The following is a 19,263-nucleotide window of genomic DNA, read 5'->3' as shown; positions in this document are numbered from 1 at the left end:
TCCCCGTTCAGTGATCGATATGCACTTCCACCATTTCCGACGCCAACATGGTATAAAGACAAATTCATGGGATAGGACTTTCCTTTCCAAACGAAGGAGGCTGCGAATTTCATTTTGCCAGATAAGTTAAAATGAAATATTAATAATTATATTAGTCCATACTGGCCATGTAAATGTAACGGAGCAAAAGAAAAGAAAAAATATCATGTTATATTCGTATCAATTTTAAATTGATTAACAGATTTCTTATAACCATTATTATGCTTTTATGGCAACAATCCATTCTGTAGACTATCGTGATTATATTTAAACAAAAAACGTTTTGTAATAATATTTATTAATCATTCAGTTCAAAATCAAAGTGTGTACGATACATTGTAAAATATAACAATTCAAATTTAACAAAACACTGTTCACAAGAGTCAAATAATTATCAGTTTTTTTTATTAAACTGAATGAAATCAACAATAAAAAAACGAACAAATATCAACTCCGAATATCGATCGTTGAATAATATTTGTAACATCTATCAGAAAGGAAAAAAAAGGCATACTATATATATATATATATATTTACTTACTTTAAAATAACTCTCGGTATAGGATTTGTATTTAAAGAAGGTGATAGGACAAATCGCGGGGGGGGGGTGGGAGTCCGATAGGGGATAAAACATTAAACACAGTGCAACGCCGCTGTTTGGTTAATGTTCTGTAACAGATCACATCAGCGATGTGGTAGAATAAACAGTTATGTAGTATTGGAAGGTGTGATGGTGTTCAAGCGAGTAATCATCTGTGGGGGTTCCAAGGTACGTGGTCTGTTGAGTTTGGAGATAGCAGTTTCTCCACAAATCCCAAATGTTTTCCAATTCGGTTTGCCCGGGATATTGGAATTTTTCAATAGCAAAACGTAATGTCTGGTTATGTTTTATTTTTGGCACTCATTAAAACAAATTAAAAATTGATTGGTAGTGCCTACATGGATATTTTTTTTGTTATTAATTCACTGATTTATGCTATAGATGGATTTTATGGAAGGTTTCATCAACATGTTGTTCGTCAAGTTGCCGCATCCGGCAACTTTAACTTTCCTCGATTTTCGTTTGCTGAGAGTTACAGTGACTGCCCAATAACACATCCGGCAAGCCATGTAATGGCTCGCTCTCCAAATGGCAAAACAAAACGCGCTACATTATGGTTCTAAAATTATATTATATTTCAGAATATAGATTAAATATTTTTTTCGGATTATCAAACAAACTGATTTGGAATTAACTTGATCGACTGAAAAGCTTTTCGTCGACCTCATATCGTAGCTGATTATGAATTAAGTATGAAATCACAGTTTATTGGAACATTTTCAGGCAGTCTAGAAGTAAAATGTGATGCTTATATAAGTAAATATTTAAAATTATTGGCATGACACTTTTTTGTCACGAGTCGTGATTACCAGTTTCAATCAAAATAACGTTTGTGCTATCCCTAATTTCACAACCCCAATAATCTTTGTGATTCTCCAACAGGTTAATTTGCTTCGAAGAGAAGTAATTCCTTACGCCCCTTGTCTTGAAATGCTAATATGTAATGATGGAGACCATTTTATTATATGGATATGGAAACTATCATTTATCTTTATTACATTACTGTCATCATTATATCATTATCATTGTTGGTATATTATTTCATTGTTTTCATTAAAATCATTTGAACAAATACATCTTTATTTTTCTACGAATTTCACATATAGAATATCGATATATAATGTTGTACAAAGGAAAACGGGGGAAAACTATATTTACCCCAAAGATTTTAGACAGGAAAGAACTCATATCCTAAAACGGATACGCCGTTATGAATTTTCTTTAGAATATATGTTATGTATATCATAATTGTTATAAGAGTGATATATATTGAAAAAATATTATCTTAGAGGGAAAATACAAGTGATAGTGCTTACTTATTGTAAAGAACGACATCAGGCATCCATACAAGCTCCGAAGCTATCTTCAAGTCGGTAATATTGCCATACTCTGTTGGATCCCACATCATGAATTCATCTTTCCAGTTCTAAGAATATATACAAAAACAAAATAATGAATGTCAGTCAGGAAAGTCGCTTGAAACTAATATTGCGTCATCAAGCCGCGCAACATAATGGACATCGACGAATTTGCAACAAAAGAAAATACGTTTTCACATATCATCGTGTTTGGCCCAAACTTGAATTAAATTTTTGATTTGAAAAGAAGGTATCGAATTAGGTTACACTTCGTAATTCCGAAGGTTCGTTATTCCGAAGGTTCGATGTTCCGAAGATTCGTTAGTCCGAAAACGAAATAAGGTTCGTTATTCCGAAGGTTCGTTAATCCGAACACAAAATAAGGTTCGTTGTTCCGAAGGTTCGTTAGTCCGAAAACGAAATAAGGTTCGTTTATCATTACGTTTTCGGACTGACGAACTTCGGAATTACGAACCTCATTTCGTTTTCGGATTAACGAACCTTCGAAATATCCGAACCTTCGGAATAACGAAGCTTCGGAATTACGAATGTATGCTTCGAATTAAAGCCTTGCTAACTCTACAGAATTTGAGATTGTTTGATTTGCAGTGTTTTCGGTCGTAAATTAAGTTACAGAGACTGGTATAGTAAAAACATTGTTCATACAACTTGATCTCTTCCAAGATGTTTTAACCAGTAAACTATCGAAATATAGGGCTAAGATGAACTCACATCTTTGTATGTTTTGTAAGGTGATAATTAAACCAAGACAACCTTCTCCATACCGATATAAGCTACTGCGTTATTTTGAAAGGCATTGCAAAAGAGGCCTTCAATGTTTTTTGGGGAAAAATAACTAACCAGTGATATGCAAACAAATTGTATGGGGGTTGCTACGGTCTGACAAGGACCACAAATTTTTTTTATCCACACTTTCTTACTCCTCTTTGTAAAATACAATTTTTCCATCATCAGGTATGCCTGTGCAGCAGATGAACTTATCCTAGGATATGCTCGTGAAACGCTCTTGTGATTAGTACGTATAACCCCGTTAAAAATTTACAGGTAAAATGTTTCCTTTTCAGAATTAAATATTTGATCAATATGGCTGCAGTTGTACGTGTTAATAATAGATGACCAGCAGTCCAATTCATGTATGTAACTCATTCGGAAGGTTGGATGGCTTATCTATATAAATATCGGGAGAAATAATATCATGTAAGTAATATTCACTTGCACTTTGTGGAATAGTCCCCTAACAGTTTGAAACTGTGTGCCATTTTATCTTCATACAGTAAAAAATAAAAACACCTGGTATAAGAATGTAAAATCAGGCAGTTTAATATGGACGAATTCTCTGGTTATTTTAAAACTGAATTCTTCTCGAGTGACCTATACTGCAGTTTGGCGACCACTGAAGAAAACCACTAAGAGTGAAATTACCTTTAAACAAATTGTGAAGAAAATATTCAGGCTCGAGAGTATGATTTTTATGCACTCCATAACATTCAATGTCCTTGTGACCATGGCCGCAGTCGTCGAGTATGATAAAATCCTTTTTCACAGAGTCCTCCGAATATGTTAAGTCTCTGCTTCTTTCATGGGGCAAATAATTTTGGCGGCATAATCACGAACACTCGGGAGTTTACGGAGTTTGTCTGACTAGGAAATGAGGTGCCCAAGCAATGTTCTTTGGTGATGGAGCGCAGGGTATGTTAACCAGGGTTTCGAGTATCTTGAAAGGAGACCGCAAGTTGTGGACTAAAAGAGGTCAAGACCAAATACTCAACCATGCTCCCGAATGCCTGTTCGGTACTTGGGAACTCCAGAAAGGGGTGCAACATAAGGTGTTCGGGGTGGATGTTACAATTGTGATACCTTTCTGATGCTGTACAATACGGAAACTTTAAAGTGCCATCGACTTGTTGAGGTGACGAGATAATCTATCTTGTCAAGTCGATAACATGGCGAGATACATTATCTCGCAAAGTTGACTTATGGAAAGTTGTGTGCCAACATTGTGAGATATGTTTTAATGTCGACTTGGCGAGAAAAATTATTTTGTCATATCTACAAGTCGATAGTACTTTAAAACTTCCGTGATATGAATTTAGTTATAGTTATCAGGATTATAGCTTTGATACCATTGAAATTCATACTGTTGCACTTATTAGAAATAATCATCAGCGACATTTCCAACATTGTGGTCGGAATAAATATGATTTTGGCTGGATTTAATTAGATTCTAGAAACCAGTGGCACAAAATCTCATTGGTATAAAGAAATTCTAACGAAAGAAAACAAAACAAAATTATGCTCGATACATCAGCAGCTCAATTTGGCTGATAAAAGAATCCGAATCTAATCAGGGTGTAGATGAACACTAACCACACGACCTATTACCAGAGCCTCTCGAGAATCCAGAGATCCGATAAGCTCTATCTGAATCAAGGTGGTAGTTATTAAGGAAAGGCACGATAGATGAATATTTACCTCCCAAATACTATAAGCGATAATTGCATTGTGAAAAAGTGGCGATACAAGAGAACACGGACCATTGTCAACATACATGTAGGTGATCCTGTTATCTGTATATGCTCAGTGGTATTCATGTTTCCGCCTCTCGATTCATTCCGGCATGAAAGGAGGTGTATGTAGGCGAGCCTAAACACCCCCAAGGTTACGGCTCTGTTTATCAGCTGACAAGATACTTTGGTTTATATTACAAGAAGACATGTCAGACCCGCAGGAATATTTCCAGCAAAAATGAACTGAAAAATAAAAGCACTTCATCGTTATGTTTCCGGAGGCATGGTATCCCTTACGGGCTTGACGCCTCCAATAACGGATCAATCAGGCAAATTTGGCTACCCGATCCGACTGGTTTCCTTTTAAATGCGAAAAGGTTGGACGTTGTTGAAGTATCTAGGGTAACATGTCGTTTGATTGCCATCGAAGCTGCGTCTCTGAAAAATGTGGGATTTTGTCCGGAGTAGAGCAAACAGGAAGATAAAAGCAAAATTGCAAAAGTGATATGTCGTTGTCAAGTTTGGAACAGGTGAATTTTGATACCTTTGAGTTCACCAGGAAATCTTCCTGAAGCTCACATTCCACGATGTGTGGTAAGGCCACGTTTTTCGTAGGTTATTTCTGTTTGAATCAAAGATTCAAAGATTTGACTAAGTGTTCTTGTCGCTCTTATTTTCACGATTGACCGACATCTATTGCAATCGAGTCGAATACGGAGAAGGTAAATAAAACCTGAACTATTACGCCAGTTTGGCAAAAGCGGCCGAAGAAAGTGATAGGAGGAAGTGATTCAACAGTTCTTCGGCGAGGAATCTCTTACATGTCTTATGAAATTAACTAAGCTTTCTAAACTACGGAACGATAGAATAGTGTTTTTGAATACCATTTTGAAAACCACGTATGCTTACCACACACTCAACATCACCTGTGCATTATTTGTATAGTTATGCCAACATGCATTTTGCGTAGGGGAAGGCGGGGTAAGTTGAGCATAGGGGCAAGTTGAGCCACCAGCCGCAGGCCAATAATGAATGAGTCAGACATTGTGGTGGTGTCATATATTGATGACCCATAGCATAACCCCTAACCCCACCACATTGTTTCCAACTTTGAAACAAAAAGTAGTTTTTTAGAGGGAAAAATGTGAATTTCAGCCAAAAAAGTAAAAAAGAGTGTGAAATAGATAAGTGCTTTATAAACACACACGTCTTTAAATATAATAAAGACATGATAACAACATTATTAGTCCTGGTATGGATCTTCATTCTTGTCATAGTCTTTTATATGATGGATGCATAATAAATGTGTGGATACAAAATTATCGCACTAAATTCGGACTGGGGTAAGTTGAGCCAAACAGCATGGGGCAAGTTGAGCCATAGTAATTCCTATGGTAATGTATCTTAAAAAACAAACAAACCATAAAAATCGATTGAAATGCAGGCTGAAAGGAGCAAATTTACATGACTGCTCTTTTCCTTTTACAGGATGTTAGTATTTATAGAGAATTAGCAAGTGAAAAGACTTTAAACAAAAAATTGACATGCAGGTTCTCCCCCATACATTTTGTACATAGTTTTTGTGGCTCAACTTACCCCAGAAGGTGGCTCAAACTTACCTCATATATGGGGCAAGTTGTGCCATTTGACATAGGTTTTTTCAAAGGTCACGATGACTTTCAGTGTTGGGGTAGAAATTTATATATAGGTGGAAAATATTTCAGAAGAATGAAATTTAAAAGCAAAGTACTTATTTCGACAAGATTATTAATCATATCAATTCTAACTTGCAAAAAGCAAAAACTGTCACAACTTACCCCGCCTTCCCCTATGCTATTATCCCCTCAAGATCCTCATTCATGGTTATGATAGCATATTTAATTATGTTAAATGTAAAAAAATCGGGTTTTTTCAAATCAGTATTACCGGCATCGAATAATTATTAACTATTCATTTGATTGAAATAGTCCAATGTGGAATAAAAAATACTTACAAAAGTCATCCAGACGTTAACTTTGAGAGTCTGCATTCTTTCGTCCTGAAGAAAAAAAAGAAGAGATAGGATAAATATTGTTAGTATGTGTTTTATCTGTGTGGGTGTGTGTGTGTGTTTTCAAGACACATACAAGCACTCTTATAACAAGATTTGGATTGTTATCTACTCCTTTTTCTTGGAGTTAATTTCTATAAGGTGGGAATCTGGCGAGTCGTGTTACTATAGTCGCCGAGTGAACCAGGCATCTTACATATCTCATTTTCAATTTACAGAGTCGAACATCTTCATTGTTTATGCCTTTGTCGCGGAGATGGCGATTTTTATTTCGGCAAACAGAATTCCTATACTAAAGGCATCCATAACATCCAACAGATTAGAAGGCTCTCAGCTTAATGCACACTTGCTGAGCGATGTGTTCCAATTTTTCACTGCGACTGTGTCATTCCCACTGCTACATAATTACGCGATATTCAGCGGCAGAAGTAAGAATTGCGTGCATGTTTTTGCGCGAGGTTTGACATCTCATTTAGAGAGACCCTTGTCCAGTATAGTCTTTGAGACATTCCGCTTGGTGAAGTAATATAATTGGTTGGGGAAACATTCCTGCAAGTGTCTACTTAAATCTAGATTACCTTAGCTCCTGGCTTAGAGCTTTATCGCGCCACTTATGTGGAGAAGTTGAAAGATGTCTTTGCATGTGACGAAACAGTGAGTGTATGCTATATGATCTTCTTTTCATTCATCATCCTCAATACTGGATGAGAACGGGGGTGGCGCGGTGGAGGAATTTCACAAATAAGCGAACGAAAAAAAGAAAACACAAAGCAAGTGAAATAATTGATATTAGAAATAGCCGATATTACTAATACATGTCTTAATAGTATTACTATTACTCATGACAATTATGGCAATATATAAATCATATAAATCAATAGATAATGACAGTTATGACAATTTCTTCTTGAGGAGACAGGAGACAAATATACTCCAACGTTCTTACCGAGTTATTAAGATTGTACAAACAATTTAAAGAGTAACATGCATTCTTGTTGATCACTATCAATCACTATGATAAACAGGCCTGCATGTGAGTCACTCTTCATGCTCTTAGCCTCGTGACATACTGATGGAGTAAGTTTGGACAATTGAGGTAAATATCTTCGAGTGGTCTCTTCTGATTTCTACAACCGATTCGGTGACGTGTCAATATTTAACCGGAACCCACTATTCCAGATTTTAACAGCTTTTCTCTCATTTCTACTGGGGGATCGGGAGGCGGATCAGGAGATATATCGCTAATACTTACATTTCTAGTTTCATGTGGATTTATTAGGCTATTGATTCGCCTTAAACCCCGAAAATCATTTAGATAAAAATTGTATTTTATAACCATCGCAACAGTGAACTCCCTATACATAATATGCTTGATGGAAAGAAATCAGAAAATCGTATGATTCCCTAGGATGACATTGCTTTGTAATATCACTGGCCTGTTACATTGTAAAATCAAATTGTTATAAAAATATTATTATAAAGAGAAATGATATGAATAAAATAATTATTCTTCTTGCATGAATAGCACTTAAATCTTACTCTATCAGAAGTCTATAAGCGTTTATCTAGTACTTAACGCAGCATAAATACCCCGGCAGAGCAGCTCTTATCCACACTGCGTTCAAGAAATAAATCCCTACCAGATACCCATTCACCTTACCTGGGTTGAGTGCAGCACAATGTGGGTAAATTTCCTGCTGAAGGAAAACATGCCATGGCTTGGAATCGAACCCACGTCATTCAGATTAGAAGACGAAAAGTTCATAAACTATACCTTCACCGGATGGAAGGCATTTCACTCCCCAAAATACCAAATATAGCTCAAAGAATTGGCGTGACTGACAAAACTATTCTAGTACAAAACTAACTTGATAAACTCGAGAATAATGCTGTATCTAAAAATGCATTTTGGCTAAAAGCCTTGGGATAAGGCTATCAATACTATCTTTTATGATAATATTGATTTTGCTGTCTTTTTCTTAAGCGTGAGATGAAATATGATCACATTGCAATCAATATTTGTCTATTTTGAAACAGGTGCTTCAAAGATGAAACCTGTGTGCAATAACCTGAATTACAAAGTGATGTCATTATTTCGTGGAGATCAAAACTCATTCGACGTTTTATCATTGACTATGGCCTTTTTTGTCATAGAGAAATGTTTTAGAAATGTTGATAATCGGTGCAAGTCACTTATTTTATTTGGACATAAAATTTTTAAAACTTATTGATGATCTGAAGGTATAGTGCGAGTAACTTGACAGATACAATCCTTATTTGAAGTAACGGAAAGAAAATAAAGCATGATTAGATGATTATTGAAGTAGGACTATCGAAAGCCAGAAAACAAATACTAGGACAATCGTACGAGATGTTCACTTGATAGTTTTTAATCGTTCTTTAATTGAAAGTATGTCTGCAGTATGGGTGCAATCCAAACGTGGTTCAATCCTCCAAAACCCCTCCATGATTCTATACATTTTGATGTAATATTCATTATTTCCAGCTTCTGTCCAAGATTACTGTCTTTCTCACGATTACAATGCATTCATGGAGTGATTACCTCCCCCCATGATTTACTGTTTTAGATTATTTCATTCTTTACAAATAGAGGAAATTGGAAATTCTATATCAAGTTAACACAATCTGGTTCAGAAATGACGTCCACCCCCCCTTAAATAAAATCGACCCCCCCCTTAAATAAAATCGACCCCAGACCAATCTGGCTAATATATTTTGCAACCTTTTGTGGGGCATTGCCTGCTCTTTCCTCTTCATCACAGACGGATAGAAGGTGCTCATAACGGCATTTATGGATTGAGATGAAAGATGAATTCAAACACGAGAGATGGAACTTACGCTTCAGCAAATTTAAATTCCCAGACACGTGTCACAGGTAGATCTACTTACAACCTTCAAGGCAAAGAAATCTTGCTCCTTGATATGAAGTGAAGAGTATATAAGACTGGAAATACTGGAAAAGATATTTCATGTTGCCTCAGAGTTTCCACGAACCCACATCTGAAATCTAGTTTTTATTCATGAAAAAATCAATATAGAAATAAAAATTGTGAAGTTGTTTTGGCATACTCCCAATTTTCATAAATATCGACCCTTCTTAATAGCGAGCTTGCCTTCGAATGAAACAACAAAAAAATAAATAAACATATGACCGCTGTATAGTCAGTCATGCGCGGTAGTGCACATTTTTTATGAGGGTCTGCAAAAAACAATATTTTTTATAATCGTCTTGAATAGACGACTATTCGGCTCGATGACATTTGAAATAGAATTCAAGCATAGAGGCATTTTCATACGCAATATTCACACATTCCTTCATATTCTAGAGTAAATTATTTTCACAATAGGAACTTCGGATTGCCAGAGCAGAATCTTGAAGAGATGACATCTCCCGAATATTAATAACAACCACAAAAAAACAACTATCATCACATTCGCATAAAACCATCTTCTGATATCGAGTCATGATAGAATGAAAATAGAGAGAGGGGGGATTGGATAGAAACCATTGGCATATCATTCCATTAGTACAGTCGGGACAAATGACGGGGGAAAGCGCGAATTTTAGAGCAGGCAATTTGATATGACTATAAAGTGAAGAAGGTGGTCTTTGAGTACTCGAATTCTCCGAGAGAAGAAATGAGGTAGGTGCAAACAGTTTTCATTAACTTTAAAAACACTTGATCTTGAACGCATCCTTGCGCCAAGGAGTCTCGCTAATGGAGCTGATTTTGCCTGCTGCAGCATCAGCCGCTGAAAGCGTAATGTTGCTTCTACATACAATTGTACACATGAATCCTTTATCATCCATATAGTCCTTATATTATGAAAACAAATATTGATCGTTCCTTAGGTTAATTCTATATAATAATAATAATGTTTTATTTACCCAGGGTAGCCACTTCAATCATAAGACTGCTCTTCCAGCGGGCCCTGCATAACATAATATGTTATTAGTACCCTTCTCCAGTCTGAATGCTGAGCGCCAAGCAAGAAGGCAGAAGGTCCTATTTTTATAAGTCTTAGGTATGACTCGACGGGGATCGAACCCACGACCTCCCGTTCATAAGGCGGACACTCTACCATTGAGCCACCATGCCCAGATGCACAGATACAAAATATATCATGTCATAATCCTAAAGGTATAGTCGGAGTGCGTTGTAAGTTTGATTAATGTATTAAATCTGTACTTGGATTTGACTGCCGAAAACGTAACACTACAATCTTTAGGGTCTTGAGTTCCGAATATACTTGATTGTATATTTGATAGAATCTACCGACACAGTACTATCCTAAATTCCATCATGTGCCATCAATTTATGGGCATTATTATTCTCGTAATAGTCATTGGCCTTGCTAACCTGCACCGATATCTCCTGCTCCCATTACTATATTTCACCCTTCAAATCAATACTGTCCGGTTCAATCAATAGTTGGTATCCTCTGGTGGGCTCTTCAATATCTTTCCCGCTAGTTATCACCTGTTGAAAGGGATGGTCATCAGGCGACCCAGTCGGGCATGTTTGATACTTGTTTATCGGTTAGCGTAGAATCATGTACAGCCCACTGGACACACGATGGTGTCTTCAAATATCTAAATGAAAGGACGGAGAAAGCCGCAGAGGCTATCCAGATGCAGTTGAATTGGCAATGCAGGCCAATATAAATTGAACCACTTCAATTAAATTTATACCATCTATATTCAATATCATAACAATATACATGTAACTTATATTTTGGGGAAAATTGATGCATGCAGATGAGGCCCTTGGGCCTAGGCATTATAGTCAACATACATGTATATCAAATTGATAAAATTTCCTGTTTATTTTCTTTCTTCGATAGGTCTGACTTCCTTTTATGAATATGAAGATGCCATTTTTTGCTTCCTTCAAAGCTAGGACATTCAAGTAAAGTGAGCGACCATTAAATAATATTACTATCAGTGCTTGGTAATATTTCATTAAACTTATCCAATTTAAATTACCTTGAACTGCGGAAGAAAGGGGCTATCAATTTCAATTTGTTTAACATATATATATTTCTGACGTGTTATTCTCTCCGGTTTCATAAAGATATCATTGGTGTAGAACTTCTTTTGAAGAATCATGTATCGTTTTCATTCATATAAACATATTTTACAAATGATTAAAGTACATTAGAAAGTGAATCATTTTAATTAAAAACAAATAAAACTGCATGTTCCAATAAAATTGATAAAATGGATGGGCCTACTGAAAAGCAAAGCTTTATGTTGATTATGTATACGGTCGTATCTGTAATTTTACTAAATATCATTAACTCGTTTTCAAAGCAACTTCACGAAGGGAATCATTCGGCGCCTTTCTTTTTTTTATTACTTAGTCCTGATCCGAATGCTAACAAAGATAACTATTTTATATCATCTTAATCTGTTAATGGAGAGTCGCGAAGTGACAAGACTTGATTGACAAATCTAGAACTTCCTTTTCTAGTTGCATGGTAAAACAATTATTTACTTGATATTTTCGTTATCAATATGGTAATCTGCACTTAATCGAAATGAATGAAAATAATTTCTTTACAATTTCCACCTGGTACGTTAAAAAGGAGCTGAGACTGAGAATGAACTGATTGACATCAATCTCACAATGCCGCAAACCCATTGCATCTAAGGAAAGGGAGTTACAGCATTTTGACCTTAAACAGCGAAAATATACAAATTTTGATACATTTGATCTTTTTCTATACTATACATGTAAAGAAAGACTATACGTTGATATTTTAGTGAATTTCCATTTGAATAAACACATCTGTATTTTCTTTTTGCCGACTATTCATTAAAAACATACGTTGATCCTCATGTCACTTTAAGGTAAGCGAAAAATATGGCTTCATTAAAATCCACCCCTTGGATTCACTCCTTGAGAGTGGAATTTTCTTTTAATTTTTGAGAGAACAACATACCTACATATATGTATGCACATTCGTGATCACGGTGACGTCTGATCAAACAGCGTCTAGAATGATAATTCCATTCCCATAACTTATCCTCTTTTGGGTAGAGTGCTTTTTAAAACCGTTCAAGTTAAGCGTGACCTTGAATAAGAGCACGGACCCCCGTTACCCAATATCCCCATTTCATACACATTTCCGAAAGAAAGGCCATTCAGTGCTTATTGGATTTAGAGCTGTAAAGTTTAGCATTTTTTTTTTTTACTAAGATTTAATTTGGATCTGAAATTCCCAGTTTTGCAGGTGGTACACACGTGTGCAAACATAAATGCAACACTCCATTTGATGTAGAATTGGCGCCAAAAAATGTATTGTCTTTTTCTAATGAATTGCCATACATGTACCGTTAACAAGTAATTATTTCATTTCATTTTTTTTCATTCATATGCCATATTGGAACAAGTTCTGATATGAATATAAAACGATGTAAAGAGGTTTAATAAACCTATAGTTATTTTAAGTGATGTTACAGAAATTTGAAACAAGAAAAAAATGTGTTTTTGAATAATTCAAATCCATCACTATAATGAATTTGAAATTCAGAATTTATTTTTTTTTTTCAATTTTTTCTTGCTTGCCAAATAGGTTAGGTAGAACAATTAATGTCTTTTTTAAATCAATATTGTTTGGATGCTTGTCAATTAATTCAAGACAAGTAAGGCATTTTTTTTGCTTACGAGTATTTTTGTGCTATAGTCGAAAAGGATTTTGCTTGGAAAATTAATTTCCAGCCCCTTCCCTCCCTATTGGGTGGCATTATGCATCAGCCCCTATAATATCGTTCAAAGAGCACAATAAAGAAAATTAAACAGGTAACTGGCAAAGCATATTGGGGGCTGATAAAGATAAATCGTTAGAAAAGTAAGGACACGACTTTCCGAATGTAGACTAAATGTTTACACACTCCTATATGGTCCATGACTCTTCCCCGCCATGGTTAATCATGTTAGAAAAAAAAACAGATGTAAACTTTCATAGAAAGAGAGAAAAATGGAGGACTAAAATGAATGTGGAACCTTTCGATATATCGTTTCCTTTCGTTACCATTTTGAAATCAGAAATCAAATAGATGTTCTTGCATTTTGCATTATAAGCGCGTTATGCTCTATGTCGCAGGTCACGGGCCTAACTACAGCTGACAGGCAAAAGATATTCATTCGAGCCAACACATTCTCAATCTTTTAATATGATATTGCTGATTAACAAAGGGGAATAAATATTTACAGTCTAACACTGCTTTTAGAGAGGGTAACTTCTGCACTTTCCTTTTTTTCAAATTAGGAAGTTATATCTACTATTTTGGAACTTTTCCGTCTGGCGGAAGAATTAGGTCCAATTTACTGTCTCAATGAGGAATTTTATCCTGTCAGGAAATAGTCTTCACAAATGCCGATTTATTTTTTTAAATTAGCCGGTCCAGGTACCCTTTTCTGGTCAGATATGGAATGTCAGATATCCCATCCACTGGTATATTCAACCCTGGAATTTCATCCTTATTTTTCATGATTTTTTAAAGTGCCAATTTAACACACGATTCTATGGGAATTTTTTAGGGCCGTGAAACCACAAGTACTTTCAGACTTGACCGCTGAGGTCGTCTTTCTATGACGAGAAAGGGGCGATGGGAATGGACGCGGTCGTTGACTAGTACCACTTCTTCAAACATTGACATTCTGTGAGTATAGTTGGTGTATATAAGGCTCACTAGACTGATAAACAGTCATGACTCGCCTCCAGGATAAACTAATGTCAGGCTCGTGGAATAATAAGATAAAGGTAACTTGATTGGGGCGGGGCTGGAAATCGAATCGAAATTTAGTGGAAGTTACAATGAATTTACAAATTTGAAAAAAAAATATTCATAGATCATGAAGATGTATTCATCAGTAAACAAATAAATGAATCGGTTATAAAATAATATGTTTTCATATGAATATATACATACAAATATATATAGAGAGAAAAATAAAATATTAAAAGCGAAGGAGACTGGGACGGGGTGATAAAAGGATGTGGGAAGAAATGAGTGGTACGTGTTAAACAAGGTCACTGAGAGGGAGAGGGGAAGGAGAATAGGGAGAATGATGAATAACATGGATGTGAGAAGAACGTGCAGATTGTAAAGAGGCAAGAGCAAGAAGAGGACTAAAAATTGCAAAATAAAATAGATTGAGAGTAATTAGAACATGCATGCGTATTTATTCAACGTTTTTTTTTACTATTGAATTGCGCTCTACAAAATGATGACCATCATAGAATGACAATAAGAAAACTCCGAGTACCATGAGTACAGACATATTATTCGTGAGTTTCAAATTTTCGACACCTATTTCAGATCATCATCAGGAACTGATGAATACGTGTATTTTTTGGAAGTAAGTCAATTGAATAACGAAGGTAAAACAACTCTAGATTAAATAAACTACAAGTACATGAAGTACATGTGTTTAAAACGAAATAAAGAGACATAAGATTACATAACATTTATCAGCGTCTTTAATGTTATGTAATCTCATTCCTCTTAATTCTGGTTAATAACTACTCTTGTAATTTATTCATTCAAGAGGTATGTCACCTTTGTTATTCTATTTATTTAGTTCCTTATAAATACAAGTTTTCATGTAAATATCGGTTTCTGATGATGATCTGAAATAAAACGTCGAAAATATCAAACTCACGAATAGAGACTATTCGGAGATTTCTTCCTGTCATTTTATTTAATGATATGTGGCAATACTAGACTGTGCTCATCATCGTGATTATTATTTTGCCTTTGTAGAACATTAATGGAAGGCTAATTAATTTTTAAAATTGTATGTCTCGCTGATACTATTAATTAAAATATAATCCCTTTTTAATGATCTTGTTTATGATTCTAATAAAGTGTCATTTCTGTTTATTTTCCTGTCTTTTAATTTAGTCAGGAATGGGTGAGGGAATACAGTCACATCGCTTTACACACCTGGAAACGTTGCAATCTAATCAATGATTTACCCTTTTTATTTAAGGTTGGTAACCGCTATGTACACGAAATGAATCCCGAAGTCAGCGGAAAGCCAGCGATGTGAAAGAAAATCTTGACAAAGTCAGAATTAAGGTGAATGAATATCGATCGGACGCTGCCAAGATTCAATCACATGTTGTTTTAGACGATACCTTAGCACTATAGCTCTCCAACAAATTAGATGTAATAATGCACTCTCTCCACTTCGATTTGCACCCTAGTTTTGCTAGGGTGAGCAAGAATTTTCGTCGTGCCTGGCGAAGCGGTTTGGATTTCGAAAGAGCGTCGCGTTTCATCATGTTCAGGTAAAGTTCAATCTCAACATGAAGGCACATCATTGAGGAACAAAGCTTCGAGATTTTTCGTTATGTAACCGCAATAAAGGCGTTTAAATTCTTCAATCAGATATCTAATATACTAAACTCAATCTAATAAGCAAAAAGTATGAGCAGTTGAATGTGGAAAGCAATTTACCTCAGAGGCCTAAAAAATATACAATGACAATTCTTTTATAATCAAAACCTTGCTAAAGCAGTAATTTTCTTGTAAAACGAAAAAAGTCCTCCCCAAAATTATCATATTTTTGCGGTTTCCATGCCCTGTCTTGTTGGATATAAATAGAAAACATCTTCAGTCTAGACATGGAAATCTGTTGTATGGCCACGGGACAGCAATGATTTCAAATCAGTTATGCGCCCGGAGAATTTAACATTAAATCACTCGGGTCAAACAAGAATTCATGTGGCTTACTTTGGGCTCCCTTGCTCTTACGGAAAGTGGTCATCAACTTACGGAAGTGCAAAAAAAAAAGTACCCATTTTTATGACGTCACAATTTAGTACATTGAATGCGGCTACAGATTTAAAATCTAGATCTCGATCTAGAGTGCTATCAATTGAAGGTAAAAATATTATAGGTCCTTGCTCATTTTTTTTTGGGGGGGGGTCACTTAAAATTGCAAACTTACAATTATGCGCGAAGTGCTCTGTTCAACAGAACGTGCTGAGTTTTTCCGGAAGCCAAATCGATATAAATTTATAGCGATTTGGCGTCCTGAAAACTCAGCAAATTTCATTACTGATGCTTGTGCTGCATGTATAACTGAGGAAAATACTCAGCTAAATGATTTTTAGCTGATGAAATTATACTATTTCGATTTGTGTCGGTGTATATGGGGAGTTACACATTTTAGACACCTCTTAGATTCATCAGAAATATTCTGATTTACTTAAACTGATGAGCTGAACGCTTCGATTGATTCCATAAGCCTGTAGATTCACAGTATCTGGTTGATGTCTGCTTTTCATTCAGTGCGCTTGTTTGATAACCGCTTACATTGGTAAATATAAAGTGAAGACATTTTGGACGCTGGCGCCTGTATAAGACGGTAGGGGGATGGACATTGTGAGATTTAATAACCAACCCTTTTCCATAGTGAGCCCCCCCACACACACACACCCTCAATTTCCTTATTTCTATTATCTCTTTCATGCATACGTTAGATTTATTGAGGCATCTCCTTCAGAATAGACCAACAATGGTGGCAAACTGGCATAAAAAAATGGTAGTACTAAACTCTGTTCTCTTGGATGTTATTGGGAAAAAGGAATATGTCGGGTAATACCCCCCCCCCAAGTCATGAGAGGGAAAATATCATTTTAGGGGGTATTGGGTTCGGGTATCGTTTACTGACGATATTAAAGGCTTTTCTAACGTTCGCCAATTTATTAACTTTATTTTTTTTTCTCAAAAAATTAGGAGCAATGATGAACAAGAAATGAATATCAGCAGGTTGTACTCGGTACGTAAAGGTCTGGATAACACACCACATCCTTCTTTACAAATCAGATAAGCTAGGTGAACTAGAAAAGCAAAACCGAAATGCATGTACATCTGTCTGATTTCAGTCTAAATATTTGAGCAAAGACAATGATATCATAAGTCATTTCAGATATAGAAAAGTCATGGAGTCACAGCTATAATTGTAAACTTGGTATTAACATAGAAAGCAGCCACCATGATACAAAGAAAATGGAAACATATCTGTTAAGGGAAGATAACCTGACGAAGGCATTATTTTATGTTCCTCTGATCGATCGATATCGTCTGCGAAATTCGATAAACCTCAAAAGAACTAAACATGCGCAACATTACTTTATAAGAAAAGGTACTTTCAGCATGTTCTTCAATTTGCATGTATCTCTTACTTCTACTTGGTATTTTGGTCCTCTTTGATGAATATCTAGGAAGCTGAGGCCAGTGGGGATCCCCTAGGTTCTTGGGAAACGATCCACAATAGAATCGTAATCAGATAGAGCTCTACTGTTCTTCAGGCTCCAATGTCCCTAACGACGCCTTCGCTTTTATATCTTCTTTTGCATCCTATATGTTCCTAATTTCTCTGTAGCTTTTTGAGCACACTCAGATGACAGATTGATTTTTTACACACAAAAAATCAACCAAGAAGAGGAGAAAATAAACAGAAATAAACAAGAACATGTAAAAATAGACATAAAATATAAGAATTTCCATACATGTAGAGTAAGCGCCGGCTACTGAAAAGAGAGGTGAGATTGTGAAAGGGGGTAAGTGGAATGACTGAGGGAGGGAGGGGTACATGTAGTGACCCAATAAAACTGAGGTAAGATGACTTATTAGATTTGACACCATATCTCATTGAGATATGAATGCAATACAGCTGCGTAGGAAAGTTAGTTGGCCTAGATATATCTTAGAATACTGCATGATTCTTCTCCCTCTTTGCGATCCAGAACTGCCTGATTCTTCATTTATACCGAAGATGAATTAACGAACATTTTCACATTAGCGGTGGGGAAAAAAATCTAAAAGGAAACAAAAATCCTAAAAGGGCTTCGGTTTCAAGCTAACATGCTTACGGTTCTCCGCAGATAAGTGTCAATTTCAAATGTCCCCTAGAATCTTTAACCCAGTGACGTTTTTCTTATATACCCTGACACAATTCGGTTTCTTCCCGGAATGAGAACATTCACTCATTTTTCTCGTTTGTCCTCAAAGGTTATGCTTGAAAATCAAGACTTTATGTTTCAAACGTAGCATACACTTGATGAACATTATTTTTGTTGTGTCTCCTCCGTAAAATACCCTCCTGTAATGATGAACACTTATACTGTTTTTTATCAAAACGCCCCGACACACTTTAAAGGGAAAAAAAAACACAATTTTCCCGTTAAAATTGACCCAGAGATCGGTTCGTTGGAGTATCATTCCATACCTTGAAAAAAGGGACACATTAACAGTCAGGTGTGATCGTTCACATAATGATAATAACAGTAATAATGATAACGCTGATGATGTTAATAGTAGTAATAATGAAATAGTGATAGTAATAATGATAATGATAGTAACAATAATAAAAACGACAATAATAAATGCAAGTGCTGATGAGGTTGATGATGATGATGATGATGATGATGGTGATGACAACGACGACAATGATGACTATGATGACAATGACGGTGATGATAATGATGATGGTGGTGATGATAATAATAATTATTATTATAATAATAATAAAAATGATAGTAATATAAGTTTGATATGAGTTTTTTTTTTCAAACCAATAACCAATCAGGTTAAAAAATAAAAATATCACCTGATTGGTTTGAATAAACTTATATCACACTTAT

At 35.6% G+C, this 19,263-nt stretch overlaps 1 protein-coding gene across 2 annotated transcripts in view; it reads right to left on the bottom strand.

Moving 5' to 3' along the window:
- LOC121425574 (neuronal acetylcholine receptor subunit alpha-10-like) overlaps window positions 1–19,263 on the bottom strand; it is a 34,412-nt gene that overhangs the window by 12,035 nt on the left and 3,114 nt on the right. For both annotated transcript variants that reach the window (XM_041621666.1, XM_041621665.1), the window contains exons 2-3: window positions 6,520–6,564; window positions 1,957–2,066 (exon numbers count right to left, since the gene is read on the bottom strand). In XM_041621666.1, coding sequence (XP_041477600.1) covers window positions 1,957–2,066; window positions 6,520–6,564 — 155 coding nt within the window. The remainder of the gene's footprint in view (window positions 1–1,956; window positions 2,067–6,519; window positions 6,565–19,263) is intronic.

The sequence above is a fragment of the Lytechinus variegatus genome, chromosome 12 (genome assembly GCF_018143015.1).
Source record: "Lytechinus variegatus isolate NC3 chromosome 12, Lvar_3.0, whole genome shotgun sequence".
Lineage (NCBI taxonomy): Eukaryota > Metazoa > Echinodermata > Echinoidea > Temnopleuroida > Toxopneustidae > Lytechinus > Lytechinus variegatus.
Note: the sequence above shows the minus strand (reverse complement) of the source record. Positions and strands in the feature narration are given on the sequence as shown.